Consider the following 20,571-nt stretch of genomic DNA (forward strand, 5'->3'; position numbering starts at 1 on the left):
TATGCCAAATACGGAGGACTGGGCCTGCCTGGAGGCCCCTCTCCTCCAGTCTAAATGTCAAAAACAGACTGTCTCGCTCTTATCACCCTGCGAAATAGTTTCCTCTCTGATGGATGCAATCCGTACCCGGCCAGCGAGATTCTAATAAGTGCCCTATTGTTAGCCAAGGGAGAGGGAGAAACACAGAGAAAGAAAGTGTGTGTGTGAGAGAGAGAGAGACAGACAGAGAGAGACAGAGAGTGTGAGGCAGAGAGTGACTGAGCAAGCAAGAGAGATGGTGCAAAGAAGGATAGAAATCCATTTGTATTCCAGGCCGAGCTGTTTGCATGGAAAATAATGGCTTGTGTGTTACTAGTGTGGTTCGGACGGGGGGAGGCAGACAATACCAGCACTGTTTGTTCTCCTCGAGAAGGTATTGAGAAAGGGAGGGTGAGAAGAAGGAGGGATGGGCGAGAAAGGAGAAAGGCAGAGGTCGTCAGTGGACGGAGCTGGCCATTGTGAGCAGAGTGGGCATCAGCCTTGAACCATACTGTGCTTTTAGTCAGGGTTTTTCAGTTGTAGGCCAGTTTAGAGGTTAACAAGCTGTGGAGAGTGAAGAGAGAGGAGAGGTCAGAAGCTCAGGCCAGAACTTTCAGGTGAGTCGGTTTTAATCCCATTTGGTAAAACAATGTTGGGTTGGTTCTCTGGGCAGAGATTAGGCCTAGTCTATAGATCTACAGATTGTGTTTTCCTTTTAATAGGAAATCTCCATTCAAGATGCTGTGTAGTCCAAGACTAGACTTAATCCCTAGTAAACATTGACTCGGGTGTTTATTTTGCGTATCACTGTACTGTACTGTACTTTCTAGTTATTTAAAATAAATATAATTACATTTTAAAGCATCCAGATCATTAAAGACCCAAACGATGGAACCTAAATTGTGTGTCCCAATGATCAAATATTATGGGACAGCTTCCGAGTCAGGGATTAGGCCTAGTCTATAGACCTGTAGATTGTATTTTCCTTTCAATAGAAAATCTCAATTTAAGATTCTGTGCAGTCCAAAATTAGGCTTAATCCCATGTTTATTGATTTGGGTGGTCAATAAACATTGATGATGGCTCAATCACACAAAACAATAAGATGTAAAATGAGAAGGTGAGAAGAAGAAAAGGGATTAAGCCAAGTCTTGAACTACACATCATCTTAAATTGAGATTTTTTATTGAATGGAAAATAGGTCTATAAACTAGGCCTAATCCCTAACTGGAAAGCGGATTTAGGTTCCATCCTTTAGGTCGTAAATAATCTGGATGCTTTAAAATGTATTTATATCTCCTTAAATAACAAGAAACTACAGTACAGTTTTACGCAAATTAAACACTTAGTCAAGTGGTCATTAAAAATTGATGACTGCTCAATCCCAAAACAAAATAAGATGTAACATAACATATATAATATATAAAGCTTAAGCAGATAACATTAAAACATAACATATACTGTATACTATACAGAGAGAAAACATATGCATAGAAATATTTCCACTAATATTTAGTCAATAATTTATTTACACAATGTAGTAAGAATATGACGTATATTAAAGACAATGAAGGGATTAAATAGCACTGATAAATAATAAACTTCCAAAAGTCTTTTTTTGAAGTGATGCCTCATGAACATCTGCTTCACAAAACCTTTCAGTTGTAGATGGTCCTTTATACCTGTAAGTCTGATGTGAAAAAGAGGCTACTTCTGGTGTTTAATCTTCGTCTTTAATAACATAGTTTCCCAACACTGTTGTTGCATTTGTTTGATATGTGAAGGAGTTGAAGATACATAGATTTCTATTTAGTTTATGTCAGAAATGGCCATTTTTGTTAAAAAAACAAAACATAAAACTGAAATTCTGACACACCGCTTAGTAACAGTGCTTACTGATCCAAACTGAGCACGCTCAGTAAAACGAAAAGAATATTGGAATTCTACATGCTGACTCACTGTACTAAAAATAACTTTCCTCCTAGTTATGTTGAATTGGGCTGTGTTAAAAGGGCCTGTCTCAAAAGCCATCGAATTTGATAATATTCCATTTAAAATAATAATAATAATAATAATAATAATAATAATAATAATAATAATAATAATAATAATAATAGGTGTATAAATAGGTAATAGCAATAAAAACACCATTAATGTTCTTGTAGCAAAGCAAGGAAAAACTAATTTTAAAATACTAATTGACAATAAAAAAATAAATTATATGCTATGAAATAAAAAATAATACAAACATATATCAAGATATATACATGACAATATGGAAAAAACAAAAAAAACTAAAAAAAAAAACCAAATTAAACATGTGTTATAAAATAAGCTAAAAATGTCTTCAAATGAGTTTTAAACTGATAAATGATTGTCTAAACATAATCACGTTTAATTTGTACACTGCTTCCCCACTTTTATACAATATATTGGCATTTTGGTAGTCAAACATACACTGCTTTTGTGTCAAATAACATACACAGAGACAGACGCTTTGTGATGTGTGATGGTGCTATAAAAATAAAGGAAGTCACAGTGATGACGCCTGAACTGGTGTGATACGTTCTGGAGCTGCAGCTCATCAATCACACTTTTGACAGTCCAGCAAACATTGAGTAACAATGAATGAACAATTTGTGACAAAAAAAAATTCTAAGCTCATGCAGGCTGATGTAGCGTCTAAGATGAGCTGTGTTCCTCAAGTAAACAGTTCTGCAAATTAATTCAATATATTTTCATCATTAGCACTGTTTCTATTCAGGTTATTAATTACTTTATTATGAGCGTGAGAAATGTTATTTTCATTCAGTTTAATAAAATGAAGATGTTTAAAAAAAAATATTAATAATAATAAAATTATCCGCTGACCAAAACCATGTTATATTGTCAGCAAAAAAAACAATTAATAAAAGATTAGTAATTTGTAATATAATATAATATAATATAGGTCAGGTCAGGTCATTATCAACCGCTTTATCCATTAAGGGTGCTGGAACCTATCCCAGCAGGCATCGGACAGAAGGCAGGATACACCCTGGACAGGCCGCCAATCCATCGCAGGGCAGACAGACACAGACAGACAAACAGACACATGCACTCACACACTCACACCTAGGGGGCAATTTGTATCTGACATCCAATCAGCCTAACATGCCGTCTTTGGACTGTGGGAGGAAACCGGAGCACCCAGAGGAAACCCACGCAGACATGGGGAGAACGTGCAAACTCCACACAGAAAGACCCGGGTCGCCCCAGCCGGGAATCGAACCCAGGCCGTCTTGCTGTGAGGCGGAGGTGCTACCCACTGCGCCACCGTGCCGCCCCTAATATAATGTAATGTAATGTAATGTAATGTAATGTCATATAATATAATATAATATAATATAATATAATATAATATAATATAATATAATATTAAGACACCTTTTCAGTGTTTTTCTATATTCCTTTATTTTATTGATAGCATACAGTGTCAATTATTATTAAAAAATAATAATAATAAATTAAGGGACATATATGAATCTGTCCTCAAAGCTAAATGTGCTACTTAGAAGAGTCTAAAGTATAAAACATATTCCGGTTTGTTTAACATATTTTTATTTACAAAGGAATTATGCATGTGTCCCTATAGATAAAAAAAAAGATTTAAAAATTCATACAACGAAAGAAAAAATATTTAATGAGAATTTTATTAACTTATTTAGGTTATACATTTACTCACTCACTGATAGCTTTATCAGAAAGTCCTGTACACATAATTTACGAAAGCATCCAACGTGTTCAATTAGGCAGCTGTGTGGCAGTAATCCAGTGCATATAATCATGTAGATACAAGCTAAGAGCACACCACAACCATTACCATAGAGACAATATGATCTCAGTGGGTTCTAGAACTGGTTTTGTTGGGGAGACTTCTCTTCACAACAGTTTGTAAAGTTTTCCCAGAATAACTTAATAAAGGAAAAAAAAAAACATCCAATGAGCATCAGTTCTGCAGATGGAAATACCTTGTGAATTAAGTAGGTTCACTTAGGTGGTTCAAGCTAACACAAAAGCTACAGTAACTAAACCTGCACAATTGTGGTGTACAGAAAAGCCTCTCACAATGCATAGCACATCAGACCTTAGAGAAGGGTAAGAATTTGGAGCCAGCGGTAAACTTGGGGGGAAGAGTTGTAATGGTGTAGAGACACATTGGGTCTTAAGAAATGGGATTCGTTTCTCAGGGGGGCGTCTATGACAAATATTTCACACTTCCACTCAGTGTTAAAACTCCTGCATCAAGACTGCAATTGAAAAAACAGAAGAACCAGTGCGTTTTTAGACTTTCTCGGTAACATGACATCGCGTTCAGTAGCTCCTCCATTTCCACTCGCTGTTTGTTTATGTGTATATGTGGATATCCATTGAAACTTAGCTATTTTATTAAATGCAAGGTGATGAAACTCAGAAATGTGCATCTGAACAGGACTAAAATTACCAGAGAAAAACAGTAGGTAATTGAGCCTGTAATTTTCTCAGAGGACGTCTGAGAAAAAGACGTCATTCATGGTCATTCCGGAAGGGAATAAAATCACAGAGGACTCCCTATAAAAGAGAAAATTGCCCCAGGACCCCCTGAGAAAGGAATTCTGTCCAGATAGGGCTTTAGTATGGTTTCATAAACATAACAAGCAATTGAAAGTTCAGTGTTCTTCAGTGACCTCCTCAGTCTAAACCTAATATAACATATTTGGGATGTGGTTGAATATAAGAGTTGCATCATGAAGTCATGAAGGTACTGTGTGATGCAATCATGTCAAACTGGATGAATGTTTGTTTTCAGCATCCTTTGGAATCCATGGCAGGAAAAGCTGAGGTTGTTTTTAGACCACAAAGATGCCCTATCCATTGATAGTATATTGTTCCCAACATAGCTCTCTTACTGAGTGCATATTTTGACCCCTCTCTCTTCTAAAATGGTCCTTCACACACTATTAAGCTACTAATTACATTTCACCACTGAGAGCCGTGTTACCCTACGCAACCTGACAGCTGTTGAATCAATCAAATGAATCAATTTAATCAAAATGAAGACGTTTTGTAGACATATTGGAAGAGTTAACAGTTGTCTGGGTGGACCGATAAGGAAATTAGACATTTATTTCTTTCTGGACATAAGTTAGAACTTCTGTAGCACTGTTTTTTTTTCTTTTCTCCTTTGCACTGTATGAACTGAATATCGGCTGCATTTCTCAGCTGTATACAAAATTTTCTTCACTTTGGGAGTGCCTTTTTTTACACCAGCTGCATCCTAGGCTTTGGGACGTAGCCACTGTTTTCTCAGTTCTTCTTCAAAGGAGTACAATGCAGACTGTTTATATATATATATATATATATATATATATATATATATATATATATATTGTGGTAGGCCCCTGGGGTTAGGGGCGTGACCACTGTGACCCGGAAGGAGGAAGCTCACAGAGATACACAGACACGGGGATTAAATGAACTTAAAATGTACCTTTATTCGGTTTGAAAATGCCCTCCACCACACCCAAAACAACTTAAAGAAACATAACTCAGCCCAATGGGGCTCTAGAGTCCGTAGAAACTAACTTAGTCAGTTAGTTTAGCTATTAAAGGTCCGTGCGGCCTCAGCCCTCAGCTCCCCAGTCAAAGTCCTCCCCTGAGTGAGCTGAGGCTGAGTTTTATACCTGTCCTGGCTGGCTGCTTAATCAGTCCGGATGCGGGCCAGCTGGGACACATAGAGCTGTGCGCTCTGGCGTGGGGCGGACCCCCAACTCCCCCCGCCTCCTCACGCCACAATATATATATATATATATATATATATATATATATATATATATATATATATATATATATATAGCAAAAACAGTTCGAACCAGTGGACAGGAGCTGTAGTGTAAATCGTAAATACCAATTTATTGGGATACACTTTTAGACATATATGTGTGTATTATTTTTTTTCAAGGATCTTGTTGTAAAGGTTCAACACTTCTGTTGTTCCACAAAAGTTTTCTGAACTTAATGTGCATGTACTATAGAACCGTGACAAACCTGCTGTATTTTTATCTTTAAGCAAATGTTTTATAATATTTCTTATTAGTGCCAGCCATTGGGACTTTTTATAGCACTACATGAAGCTTGATGTGTTCAGCTCATGTCCTCAGGTTATGGCTATTTGGGAAGAGAAGAGAAAGGAGGAGATTCTATGAAATAAAGGTGGAGGGTTATGAAAGCTGGTCATGATATGTAAGTAGGTGTTTATATGATATTAGATTGGAACAGGTAGGAGCTTCAGGCATGTTCCTCCTCTCAAACATTAATTATTTTATAACAATATGTTGTGAAGAAAGTACAATTTCATGTAAAAATTAGCAACATGTCCCTTAAAATTCTTTTTTAAATATTTTAACTCTTTAATAGTCCCAGAATTTAGAGGACACAGAGGCTTAATGTATCAGATTAGAACATTCCCATTCCCATTTACTTTAATCTCGTATTATTACAACTTTTTATCTCGAAGTGAACTGTTTTTATTTTATTTTTTTATTAAGAGTGGCCCTAAATTGCCACCATAGTACATTTACTGTGCATGTACAACCCCCCAAAAAAACATACAGAATGACTGCAAAAAATGGGCAAAAAATATAAGCGATATAAGCCTCCATAGCAGAATGTGTTTTTAAATTTTAGTTTGCGAATTAGGATAACACCATATTGCATCATAAGGAGGCAAACTCAGAATTCGTCTGGGAAGGAGTTTAGAGTGGCTTCAAGGTGGCACATGAAGCTAAACCCCACCCCCACCTTCATTGTTTAAGTAAATATAGTTAAAGCAGGGAGGAAAGGGGGTGGGTCAATGTATGTAGGTCAATGTGACACTGAGATGAGAGAAGATATATATGTATAGATATATACATACATAACTCCACATGTGTCCATTCATAGTTTTGATGCCTTCAGTGAGAATCTACACTGTAAATAGTCATGAAAAAAAAAAAAAAAGCTTTGAATGAGAAGGTGTGTCCAAACTTTTGGCCTGTACTGTATGTAAGAGGGAGAAGGATGAATTATGACTGAACTTATTATAACTAAATATTTTATAATTATAATGAAATGTAAAAGCATGTAAAAGCATCAGTACACTGTTCCGTAAGTGGGGCCAAGAGGTTGCTCAGACGCAGACTTCATAGAACAGTCCTTTCAAAGACCTGCCCAATCTTAATTGCAGCCTTGGCTCTAGAAATCAACTTAGTATTGGGTGGCCATCCATCCATCCATCCATCCATCCATCCATCCATCCATCCATCCATCCATCCATCCATCCATCCATCCATCCATCCATCCATCTATCCATCCATCCATCCATCAATGTACCTGCTTCTCCCAGATCAGGTTTACTGTCATTCCAGAGTCTACCTGACAGTCATTGTGGGTGCTTTTGGCTGTAGCATGAATATAACATTTATTTTGCTATCACTTTATTGGGACCCCCTATTATACATATATGTCTCATAGATGCTCCTCTAACATTCAACTTTCATTCGACTGCATGTCTATTAAATGCAAAGTTTCACAACTTTCTGCATTCGCTTTTTTTAAAGTAAATTTAATTTCATGTAAATTTAAGTAACTTCAACTCGGTTTCAAGACTTAAATGTTACATAGAGTAAATAAGTGAACTGAACTTCAGTCAATTCTTTCTTTTAGTAACCTTTACTTCATTTCTGCATACAATATTACCTAATTACAAGTACTGCGCGTGCACATGCTGCGGCTTACCCTGTCTTCCTGTCCTGTCCTGTTTTCCCCCTTGTGTGTTTTTGTAAGGATGGGTGGATGGCTAATTTCGCTGGTACTTGTGCCCATGTGACAATAAAGGCAATTCTGATTCTGATTCTTAATTCATATAATATTATTTTATATAATTTTAGTCACACACATTTAAATATTTACATAATCTCAAAGATTTATTTTTATAAACAGACAAAGTCTCACTGTCTCAACACATGGAAGGCATGTAATACATTATTTTTAGTATACTAGTATAAAGAATGTAATACATGCCATCCATGTGTTGAGTGTAATATGTGTGTTTTAATAAAAAAAAAAATCAGGAATTATAATATATTATGCATCATAAATTATTTGAGTAATATTGTATTAATGAAGTAATTGTAATTAGGTAATATTGTATACAGAAATTAAGTAAAGTTTATTAAAAGAAGGGTTACACTTATTTACTCTATGTAACATTTAATTCTTGAAACCGAGTTGAAGTTACTTAAATTTATCTGAAATTAATTTTACTTAAAAAAAAGCAAATGCAGAAAGTTGTGAAACTTTTTAAGTAAATTTTACTCATCATTTTTTTTTTCAGTGTAGGGAAAGTTTTTGTAGAGAATCATTTACAATCAACTAAGAGTTCAGTTCCATTTAGGATACATGCAGTTGAATATTTGGGGAGCATGTATAAAGACACATCTATAAAGGATTGTGTTACCTTTATTTTAAATAGTTCACCTTTTTAAAGACCTCAAAAATAACTACTAATTCCCACCATTGGGAAACCTAACTCACCTTTCAATGTTTGTGTAAGTTAGGGGAGAACTTTCACTTGCTGATTTGCCATCCTCTAAAATCTGAACATAATTGCTTTATTTTTGTTGTGCATATGGATGGTTACACATTTAAAATAAGGTGTCATTTTCCTGTGATGCATGAAGTAAACAACAGGTCCCAACATGGGCCCCCTAATGACCAATTAAACAGTGTTAAACTCTGCGAGTGACTAGTTGTGGGACAGAAGTCTAATGGGAAAATGAGATCATTTAATGGAGGATATGAGAACACATGCATATCCCAAACACACATAAAGAAAAAAAATCAAAATTTCTGATTATTTTCCATTCAATTCTTTTGAATCACAGTATTCACAGTATTCAGTAGGACCAGAGAACATATTCTAGATTTATTTGAAAGATAAATAAAGCATTCCTGTATTAAAACAAATGCTGGCAGAATATAAATCTTTCCACATATGGAATATTATGGCAGGCTAGCTTGCAGCTACAGACACATGGGTTTGTTCGTGTTTATAATTTAGACAGAATTTGAGTCTCTGTTTTCAGGCTGTGGGTGGCCTGCAGTCACTCAGCGCTGATACATTACTACTGAAGAAAAGATGTCAAGTGCTGAGCTATGTGTGCAATGAAAACTGTGCTTTTGGAAAGAATGACTATGAAAAAAGAATGTTTGTTAAAAATAAAGAAAATAAAGGCAGGCTGTTACTTGGAATTAATTCTTAGATTGTTTTTGTTGGGGTTGTATGTTTTTGTTTTTTTACATTTCGTTGAAATTCAGCAACTCTCCAGTGTTAGTATGATTGTATTTTTTTGTACTGTGTAAAAATGTTAAGACATTGTTCACATTCTTTCTGTTTACAACTGAGAATGAAGGCCAGTGAAGGATGCAGAACATTTTTTCAGGGGCAGTCAATGCCGGACACTTAAGACTTGTGCTGTATTTTGCGGCCAAACCTCATAGAAGGCCATTCTGAAAAAAATAAAACTAACAAAACTAACTTCAGGTAACAAATGTTTTCCCATTTTCTCCCAATTTAGCTAAGCCAATTGCCCCATCCATTCAGCTGCTACTCTAGCAGTGTATCCCCCATCACTAAGTGAGGCCAAAACACAAGGACAGTGAAAACTAGCACATGCCTCCCCCGACACATGTGAAGTCAGCCACCACCTCTTTTTCAACTGCTACTAATGCAGCATTAGCGAGTAGCATCACAGCGCACTCGGAGGAAAGTGCAGTGACTCGGTTTCGATACATCAGCTCACAGACGCAGCCTTGTGCTGAGCGGTATCACCATTTGGAGTGATGAAGGGAAAAAGCACCATCTACTGACCCAAAGAGAGCAAGACTAACTATGCTCTTTCAGGGCTCTGGCAGCTGATGGCAAGCTACACGACCGGGATTCAAATCAGCAATCTCCCGATCATAGTGATAGTTCTTTATACCACTGGGGCACTTGGCGCCTCACAGTTTTGCCATTTAGACAGAATTTGAGTCTCTGTTTTTAGGCTGTGGGTGGCCTGCTCTCACTTAGCGCTGATACCTTACTACTGAAGAATAGATGTCAAGTGCTGAGCTATGTGTGCAATGAAAAGTGTGCTTTTGGAAAGAATGAGTATGAAAGAATGCTTGTTAAAAATAAAACAAGTGACCAGGACTAGCACATGCCTTTTAAACTGCTGCTTCGATACATCAGCTCACAGACGCCTTGTGTTGATAAACATCACTCTTTGGAGTGATGAAGGGAAAAAGCACCATCTACTGACCCAAAGAGAACAAGACCAACTGTGCTCTCTCAGAGCTCTGGCTGTTGATGGCAAGCTACATGCCCGGGATTCGAATCAGCAATCTCCCGCTCATAGTGTCAGCGTGCGCTTTTCACCACTGGACCTCTAGGAGCACCACAGTTTTGCAGTTTATACAGTCTTAACTGCAAAATTCAGGGCACAGCAATGCACAACAGCAATCCCAATGACTTATGAATCCAGCCCAACAGCTTTTCTGTAAGTTTTGTTTATTTATTTATTTAATGAGGGATAGCATATTGTTGAAGGTATACACAGCTGACTATGTGCTTTTCCCGCCTACTTGTTGAGAAATCTTTGAACTAAACTCAGATGTACAGTGCATTGATGATAAATATATTTATAGTGTCTTCTTTTGTTGAATGAACTAATGTAACCTGCTTCAACTTCCTGTAATTGGTCTGAAAGTCCAAACCATCCAAAAAGTGTCATCAGCTGCCAGAGCCCAGAGAGAGCACAATTGTCCTTGCTCTTTTACCTCATCACTCCTAGGGTGATGTCGCTCAGCACAAGGCATCTGTGAGCTGATGTATCGGAACTGCATCGCTGCGCTTTCCTCCAAGTGTGCTGTGATGCTACTGGGCAATGCTGCATCAACAGCAGTTGGAAAAGGGGCGGTGGCTGACTTCACATGTACAATATGGATGAGGCATATGCTAGTCTTCACCCTCCTTGTGTTGTAGCATCATTAGTGATGAAGTGTAACGCTGGAGCAGACGGGAGGCGGACATAAAGCGGGTAAGACAGACAGATTTATTAAATAACAAATAAATAAGCAAACAAACAGGGAATAAACGATAAAATAAGTAAACATAAACAAGCAGGGAAAACAACGAGGAATTAAACTAGACAGGTAACTAACTAAACAGGAAAAGGGAAATATACAAGGAAATATACGTGATGTACAAGGAACTAGAAATAAACAAGAGATAAACAGAGCGCAAAGAAAACCGTGAATAAACTATAGCAAACGTGGCAAGACAAACGACAGAGGAAGGTGCAAAGATCGACGAATAAACATAGACAAAAGGGGAGACAGGTAACAAGGGGTGGAGCTACAAATTATTGACACATGACGGAAAATAACTGTGGAAACACACTGGGAAACGCAGAAAACACAGGGAAACAGAGCAGGGCGTGACATAAAGGATATACAGCTGTGGTTAGCAGCTGGATGGATAGAATATTTGACCTAGCTAATTTGGAAGAACTTTATGTTGTAACAGTTCCAGTATTAAGCTAATCTCTTATCTGGACTAATACAATTTAAGATTCATATTTACTGTATATCAATGAGTATAATAGACAGAATATGCTGTGATAGAACTCCGGAGAATCATTTGTTTGACACCCTGAGACATAAGAAGATGTTAATAAGAGTTCATTTGTAAGCTAGTTGTGAATTTCGGCGAAGCTTCTGTTTTGCTCGCAGGTCTTTGCTTGCTCCTGAATCTCAGGCCGGTGTTTCAGCACTTCACATCGCTCTGTCTCCTGAGCCTTTGGCGGCTAGCTAATGTAATGTAAGGTGCTGACAGCAGATTGGGTGTTAGGAGCGCTAGCGCTCCGTATCTTTGGCCCGTGGCACTCGACTGTGGCGTACGGCAGCCTTATGAGAGCTCGTCATTAGCTCACGATTCACTAGCCACTAATTGGAATGTCACTCCTGTGCCCGGCCGGATACAGCCGCACTTCCCCGAGACTCGCAGCTCGCACACAAACACACACACGCCCCTCGCTGCCGTTTCTAAAGCAAATTGAATTTCAAAGAGGAAATTGGGCATCAGTAATTGATTTTTATCGCCGTGACATGGTGCAAAAGGGCTTGACTGGCAACTTACATCCCCGAGATGAAACAGTCATAATTACACCGTCATCAAACTTGACTAATTGCAAAGCACATAACACCACGGTCAGTTTAAGCCCCTTCAGTGCTATTAACAAAGCTATCATACAACAGCACAAGCACACATACTACTGCTAGATATGCTGCTCTTATCCCGATGAGCAGAATTTCAAGTGGACATAAAAATTAATATGTTAAAAATGAGTTATTTTTGATTGATCACAAGTAATCACATTTGCTTTCTCCTAAAAACTAAAGCATTTGAATAAAGTGATGGATGTAAGATTGTATTATTATAGAATTATATTCACAGTACCAGTCAACCGTTTGAACACACCTTTTCTCATTCAATGTTTTCTTTTTTTACATTGTCAATTTCACACTAAATATATTACAATGATTCAGGAGCAAAACAGTGATAAACAATCAAGAATATGTTTTATACTTTAAATTCTTTTTAGTAGCACATTTATCTTTAAAGACAGATCTGCACACTCTTGGTATTTAAATCTATTCATGTCTTCATAAGGTAGAGTCACCTGGAATAGTTTTCCTTTTATTGTTTTCATGTTTTTTTTGTAGAACATAAATTTAATAAGGAAGTAAAGAAAAAGCTGAATGAAAAGATGTGTCCAAACTACTAACTGGTACTCTATATTAGTGTTTTCTCCTCCATCACATGCCATATTGTTACTCCTCCTCCCCCCTAGACAAAAGGGGAGGAGCATAAAAATCACTTTAAGAAGAACAACAATTGTGTAGTGAGTAACAGACTAGACGTTTTTTTTTTTTTTTTTTTTTACTTTGTTATAATGTCTCAGGGCAGTTTTGATGCTTTTTAAAATAGTCTTTCAATGTGCCGAGTAAAAGTCTAACAGCGCCACTGTTTTCACATTTCCTGTATTGGTTGTGTTTAAGTAGCAAAACAGCACCACCAGTGAATGGAAGCTCCCTGTCAACTGTAATACAGTATATATGCACAAAATGTACTGAATATATCTGTGCAAATATTTTTTTTTTTTTCTGCAGTGCGTTTTAGTAGCATATGTACTTTCTTTATGAGATCTTGTTGATTTGCAAAGCTGTAATTCAACATCAGAAGCACACACAGTGCTAGTTCTGGTGCTCGTATCCCTATAATTGCTAGTAGCACTTAGGGTGAACAGAAATGAATAATACCCTGCTCCTCTGGAGTGCCATCTACTTGAACAAACTTTAGTGACAGAGGACTTTTAAGGATAATAGACATTCTGCATGAACTCATTTGTCTTAAGTCGAAATTTGCCCGTCATTTGAATGCATGGCGTGTGTGAGGAGGAAATGATGAAGTAGTAGGCCGAGTTAAGACGTGCTCTTTTATCTGATGTAATAAAGGAGGAAGGTGCAGTCCTTGGTGCAGCCAAGCAAAGTCAAATGTGTCGCATTGACATGATTAATGATTTTAATAGATATTTTTGGGGAGAGTGTTTTGAAGGAGAATGTCAGTAAGATTTGATGATACCCCTGGTGACAAGCAGAAAGGTTTTGATATTTTCCTGTAATTGTTCGAGGTTGCGTTGGTCATGGCTGTGGGAGATAATTAACTCTGAAAGAGTTTCCAGTGTTGGAGGCCACATGTTGGCCTTTGATTGAAGAAAGATGGCCACGGGAAGGTCAATCTGGGCTGTAGATAAAGTTTGCTTTTGCTAATTCAGTTCTTGCATGAATTAATTCTCGCATGATTAATCAGTCAAATTACATATATACATATATACAGTATCTCTTAAAAAAAAAACACTTTTATTATATCTTTCCATAGATTAACAGTGAAAATATGACACTTTGATAGATTGCAAAATAGGTGAAGGTATTTTTACAAATAGGTCATGGGAAACATTCAAAAAGGTAGTCCATGGTGGATTTTGATGTATAAATTAAAAATGTTTTGCAGCCTTCTAAAAAATAGTTCACAATGTGTTTTTACTTACATCACCGGTTAAAAGTTTTAGAACACCCCTATTTTTTAATATACTCCAGTAGCAGTGATGTATGGCCCAGACAAGCTGCCTTTTTTATTTTCTCATCTTAGCAAGGATTATTACAGCGCTTCACATGTCAAACCTCTAATTCTTCTTCTTTTCTTTACTTAAGCTAAAGGTTTTGTTGCAATGTGGGTCAGCCAGACCAAGACCTCTTCCTTTTTCTACCAGTTTTCTTCAGTTTCCACAAGATTTTTGAAGATGTAAGAAACCATACTCATGGTTCTCTGGCTTCATCTGTAATTTATCTAAATGAAAGAATTCTACTTCTTAACAGTTACTGTGTTTCTGTAGTGTAAACTGGCTCTGTAAATTGACATTTATATACAGCTCTGGAAACAAAACTCTAGAATATAATCAAGAGGAAGATGGATGATCAAAAGCCATTAAATCAAGCTGAACGGCTTAAATTTTTGCACCAGGAGTAAAGGCATAAAGTTATCCAAAAGCAGTGTGTAAGACTGGTGGAGGAGAACATGCCAAGATGCATGAAAACTGTGATTAAAAACCAGGGTTTATTCCACCAAATATTGATTTCTGAACTCTTAAAACTTTATGAATATGAACTAGTTTTCTTTGCATTATTTGAGGTCTCAAAAGCTCTGCATCTTTTTTTATATTTCAGACGTTTCTCATTTTCTGCAAAGAAATGCTCTAAATGAGAATATTTCTACTTGAAATGTTGGAGAAATGTTGTTCGTAGTTCATAGAATAAAATAACAATGTTAATTTTAATTAAACATTTACCTAAAAATAGTAAAACCAGAGAAACTGATTCAGAGATAACATTTTCTAGATTTTAGCTCCTTTGTTTTCCTTAAAGTTCAATGCAAAATTTTGTACACTGTGTTTTATTCCATTTCCGGTTCTTGACTGTACCTGAAGAGCTTAAAGGGCTAAAATAAGTGTACATAAATGTGATGATACTGAGAGCAAATTCACAATAGCAATAGTGTCGTTTTTTATTTAATCTGCTTCCATAGAATACAACCAATACTATTTTATTTCTTTTATTTTAGAAACAGAAGTCATTCTGGATTCATGTATTCAGTTCACATATTGCTAAAGCGACGATGTGAATATGAATCCATCAGATAGAATGTATGAAAGACAATCAGTGACATTACTCCAGTCAGAACAGTGGCATGAACAGCTGCTGCCCTATGCGTTAGCCCGGGTTACCATACCAACAGCGTGTTATAGGATCCGTCTGTATCTATGCTAATGCTATTCCAGTCTGGCGTGTGTAATGTCAACCCGCTGCAGGCCATTTCTCATTCAAAGTCAATCAAGGTGGAGGAAATCATTCTCGCTGGTATTAATATGAGCAGGGGTTTTCAACCCAGCCCTGTGGGACGAGCAGCCCGTACACATTATACATTCTTTACTAGACTTAAACACCCCTGAACCAGGTAATCACGCGCTGCAGGACGCACAGCTGTTAAAGAAATACCACATTACCCTGAACAAGTGTGTGGACTGACTGGGGCTCATGGGGGCTAGATCTTTATATATATATATATATATATATATATATATATATATATATATATATATATAAAAGAAAAGCTTCAATGTAAATGCAAAGAATACCTATAGAACATGTTCAGAATTTATAACAAACAACAGGGCAGAACAAATAGCAACGCTTTCAATAAATAGCAATAGATACACAATTTATTTTTATCATAAAGAAAAAAAAGTCATAACTTATACTTAAATGTCTTAATTGATACATGCATCTAAAAAAAATCACTTACAATAGTAAAGAAAATAATTGGTTTCTCTCAAAAATGGAGAAAAAAGTAAATATATCCTATAAATAAAATGATTTATTACTGTTTTAAACACTGTAAAAAAAAACATTAAAAAAAAGTAATGTCTTAACTAATCATAAATTGACAGAAGTTAATACATTTGTATAAATAAACATTTTTAAATTGTAATGCTTAGAAATGTTGTAAATGATAATGAATTTTAAATAAAGTAACAATTTCTTAGATAGTCTTAAATTGTGTTAATTAATAATGAGTTTATGAAGTAAGTACTGTTGATTAATGTTGATTATCCTTATTGTAAAGTATTACCTATAATTCTGTTTTTTTATATTTTAATAATATTTTGTAACTTAACATGTTACATGTGTAATTTATTAGCTATGGGTGTCAAATAAGTAAATTATTATTAGCAGCCTACGTTACTACCAAGCAAATATGGTTTGTTGTTTACTGATTAATCAATAGCGTATTAGCTCTGACACCATTAAATTACTTATTACTCGGAATCGTATGCAAAATTTAGGCACAGCTTTATGTTTTTTATTATATTTTAAGAGAAATATAGCATTATCTACACATTTAGGAGCACTCATTTGACCATTTCTTTTATATTCTAAGTGAAATTTATTTCATTTACAAATGAAAGAGCATGAATTCAAATTTTCTGCAAAGTGTTTTTTATTACAAAAATTTAAATATTGCATATTAAATGTGCATTAACATTAATTCATTAATACATGCCATATTTCACATTTAATTTGTTCCAGTATTTTATTCCCCATGTCAGTTGAGCAGCAGTTGGGCAGCAAAAGTTTTATTGTTTTTTTATTAAAAGAGCAGATTCTGCTTTAGCTTGCATTTGATATTATATTATATTATTACGTAATATATTGAAAATATATGATAAAATTGTTTAAAATAGTACTGCAAATAGCTTTTCAATTATACGTAGTTCTGGGAATCCCTTTGCTCATACTGCAGCCGCCTGTGTTCCCCCGTCTCTTTGAAAAGGCTGATTTAATTAAGGCTTTCCGTTCAGCAGATGGAGAACTTCATGTCTCAGTAAACAGATTGTATTCAGAAAGTCTTCCCCCTGCAGACAATAAGTGGTGTTGTCTCGTAAGTTCTGGGTAATGCCCGAAGCTCTTCTATTTTGAGGCCTCTGACTTGGCTAAAGCTGTCATTTGGTTCCTGGAACTCTTCAAAGATTCTCAGGCAGTTCAGCCAGCAGTCGGTTTCTGGTTTCTGCAGGCTGTGTTTTTTTTTTTTTCTCCAGTGATTTCCTGGGTCGTGAACATTATGACTTGTTAAGCTGCATTCAGCACATGATCATTGTTGACAAAGTCAAAGCAATTGCTTTCTTCGCTAATTTATTTCCTCTATGTTTTTCAACCATAGAATGAAATCCCGTGCTGCACTCTCCCCGTCAACAAGCTCTTGGAATATTTCCATCACAAGAGGCTTCAGTATTCTAACTGAAGACTAACTGCTTCAGGGCTCTGACCACATCTTCTGGAAATAGGGGAGAGGAGCGGGGCAGACAGGAAGTGGTGTAACAATGGAGGGCTGTTCTGTTCTTCCAGTGGTCATCATGATCTCCATCATGCCCGGTTTGGTGGGGAGTGAGCTAAGAATGTCTAGACAAGAACTGAGAGGCAGTCAGCTGACAGAAGGCCTCGGCGTCCCCCGTCCCCGAGCCAAGCGTGGCTGGATCTGGAAACAGCTGTTTGTGGAGGAAGAGGATCCCATACCCAAAATAATCGGCCAGGTAAAACCTTCTGTGCAGTTTCATGTTTGACTAATTTCACGAGAGTTAAAATTGAGATCTAATTACTCAAGGCTTATTCTGCAATAGAACGATTTTTTTTTGTTTAGGGGGATTCCTAAAAAATATAACAGTGTGTGATTCTTCACATGTCCAATTTTGGAAGTGAGATGTTTTGGAAGTGACCTTTTTTGGGGAAAAAATATATATGTTATGAATATAACTTAATTTTGGGAGCCCTTTACTCCTCCCAATCAGCAAAGCTCCTGCCCAAAACCTCTGAAAATACTAGCAAATTTCATTAAGATTTTATTTGGATTTGTATTGTGCTGGATTTTTTACATCAAAAAATAAAATCTACTTTATTTAAACACATATGTCTCCATTCATTAAGGTCAATAAACATATAAATAACTTAGTAACAATAGTAAATAATAAAACAGATTCCATTCAAAATGGAGACACAGAGTCAATACATGCCACAATTCATCTTTTATTTCTTCCAGTATTTTCATTCTCCATGTCATTTGACCAGCAGTGGCAAAGGTTTTATTAAAACATCATGATCCACACTGTTACGTTTAGTAGTTTAATAAAGCCATTAATGCTCATTCTGTATAAAAAAAATTGTGGTTCCATAAAAAAATATTGCAGTGGATGATTCTTTAGATAACCATAGAAACTGCACTGTAACATGGTTTAATCATTCCATCTAAAAAAAGGTTACAAATTAAACTGAAATTTATATTTTAAAATGGACCATTATTTGATTAACAATTACTTTAAAGTATACAATATATTTGGTTTAAAAAACGTTTATTTTAGGAGTGACTTTTATTTTTTCTTTAAATTCTTAAATGTGAACTGATAAAGAACCGTTTTGATTTTTTTATATACACATATTTGGCTGTTTATTTTTTTATTTTATTTTTTTTAGTTAATTTAAATTGGTAATTTTGGTCCATTATATATTCACATAATGAATATTCACATCAGACATGACAAATCACACATATATGCACATAATTGTATTTTGTGTATTTTTGTGCAACCTAGCACAAAATAGCACTATTTTCCTAGCACTATTGTTTCACGCCCTTACCTACATTGCATTGGAGACTTAGTTACAATTAATTTACCTTTTCAGTGTTTTATTATAATGTAATAAACTGTATTAGTATAATTAAAGTAAGTTTAATTTAACTGAATTGAATGGGATTGAATATAAATTAAACTTCACCGTTGAAAAAAGAACTGCCTTTAGCATAAATAACATTTGATTTGACCTGCATCTTCTATAAACTGTTTATTGTTGGAAAATGATGCATACTTTACTATCAAGTACAATCTGTCTATACTTTGTGAAGTGTTATCTTGTTAATGCCTAGAGAAAACTGGCCAGTGTGCTCATGGCAAGGTAACTTGTATTATCAATTGGAGACGGAGCGAGGTCTGATGACAGGTGGGACACTGAAAAATGTACCTGATAGTAAAGTATACTTTATTGAAGAAAAACTGTTTATTCTTAGAAAGACAGAGCAGTTGGTGGTAAATTCTAGGAAACTGAGGCATAGCTACACGTATTGTTCAGATTACTGTTGTTGCTGCAGTTGCTGCTTAAGCCACTGTAATTACTGTGTTTGACCTCCTGCTTAACTGCTTTCAACTTAGCTGAAATCAAACTACGACAAAGGAGACTTTACGATCAGGTACATCCTGTCTGGAGAAGGAGCAGGAGATGTGTTCCGCATCGACGAGTTCAGCGGTGAGATCCATGCTCTAAAGAGTCTGGACAGAGAAGAAAAAGCCTTCTATGTGCTCCAAGCCCACGCTATTGACCGCAGGAACGGCCAGCCAGTGGAGCCCGAGTCCGAGTTCATCATCAAAGTCCAGGATATCAATGATAATGCCCCGGAGTTCATAAACGAGCCCTACGTGTCCAGTATTCCAGAAATGAGTCCGATAGGTACGTCTGCCTCTCTTGCCTCTATGTCTCTCAGAGTGTGATTCATCTTTTTCATGTTCACTGAAGTCCAAAGAAGTACTGTCTGAAACTGCGCCAGAGCTACAGAGCATGAGCGCTGAGCTTCACTTATTAAAGCACGGGATATAGATTATAGAAGTAAAATGGAAAGTGTTCCAGGAATTTCCTGAACTAAAGAAAAAGAAAAGTGACATCGGATTTGTGTGCATAATCTAGATTTTTTAAATTGTATTCTGTTTAGAATCCGTCTTTGGAAAAAAAAAAAGTAGGTGGACTGATGTTTTACCAATAGTGGGAGATACTGGCAGTCATAGAATGCCTGTGAGCCAATCACGTTCAAGGCTGGAACTACACTTACAGATTATAATTCATACAAAAACAGTATGCAAATCGACCACAAAGTGTTACTTCAGGGGATGGCTCTGTGTAAGTGTTATCTTGTAAGTGCCATGAGAACACTGGCCAGTGTGCTCATGGCAAGGCAGCATGTATTATCAGAGTTGAAGTGAGGCCAGATGGACGGGACATTGAAAACATGTCATAGAAAGCATTATTACACACAGTAGACAGAGCAGTTGGTGGTAATGACTGTATATGGTGGTGTCTGGCTTGAATTTTCAGTGCATTCAATGCAGGAGGCCACACAAACATATCGGGCCCTATTTAAATGATCTACTGTATAGTGCACCCACCAATTGTGTATTGCACAGCTGGATTTAGAGTGTAACTCTTTGGTATTGTGAGGGCGAAAAAAAGCATGCATTG

At 36.3% G+C, this 20,571-nt stretch overlaps 1 protein-coding gene across 2 annotated transcripts in view; it reads left to right on the forward strand.

Moving 5' to 3' along the window:
- Window positions 1-265: 265 nt before the first annotated feature.
- The window catches only part of cdh19 (cadherin 19, type 2), a 65,309-nt gene continuing 45,003 nt past the window's right edge, over window positions 266-20,571 (forward strand). The window contains exons 1-3 of one of the 2 annotated variants that reach the window (XM_022680293.2): window positions 266-635; window positions 17,456-17,825; window positions 19,494-19,788. In XM_022680293.2, the coding sequence (XP_022536014.2) occupies window positions 17,616-17,825; window positions 19,494-19,788 (505 nt within the window). In that variant the 5' untranslated portion in view covers window positions 266-635; window positions 17,456-17,615. The remainder of the gene's footprint in view (window positions 636-17,455; window positions 17,826-19,493; window positions 19,789-20,571) is intronic. The other variant, XM_049463575.1, reaches the window with a different exon arrangement.

Source organism: Astyanax mexicanus, chromosome 1, assembly GCF_023375975.1.
Source record: "Astyanax mexicanus isolate ESR-SI-001 chromosome 1, AstMex3_surface, whole genome shotgun sequence".
NCBI lineage: Eukaryota > Metazoa > Chordata > Actinopteri > Characiformes > Acestrorhamphidae > Astyanax > Astyanax mexicanus.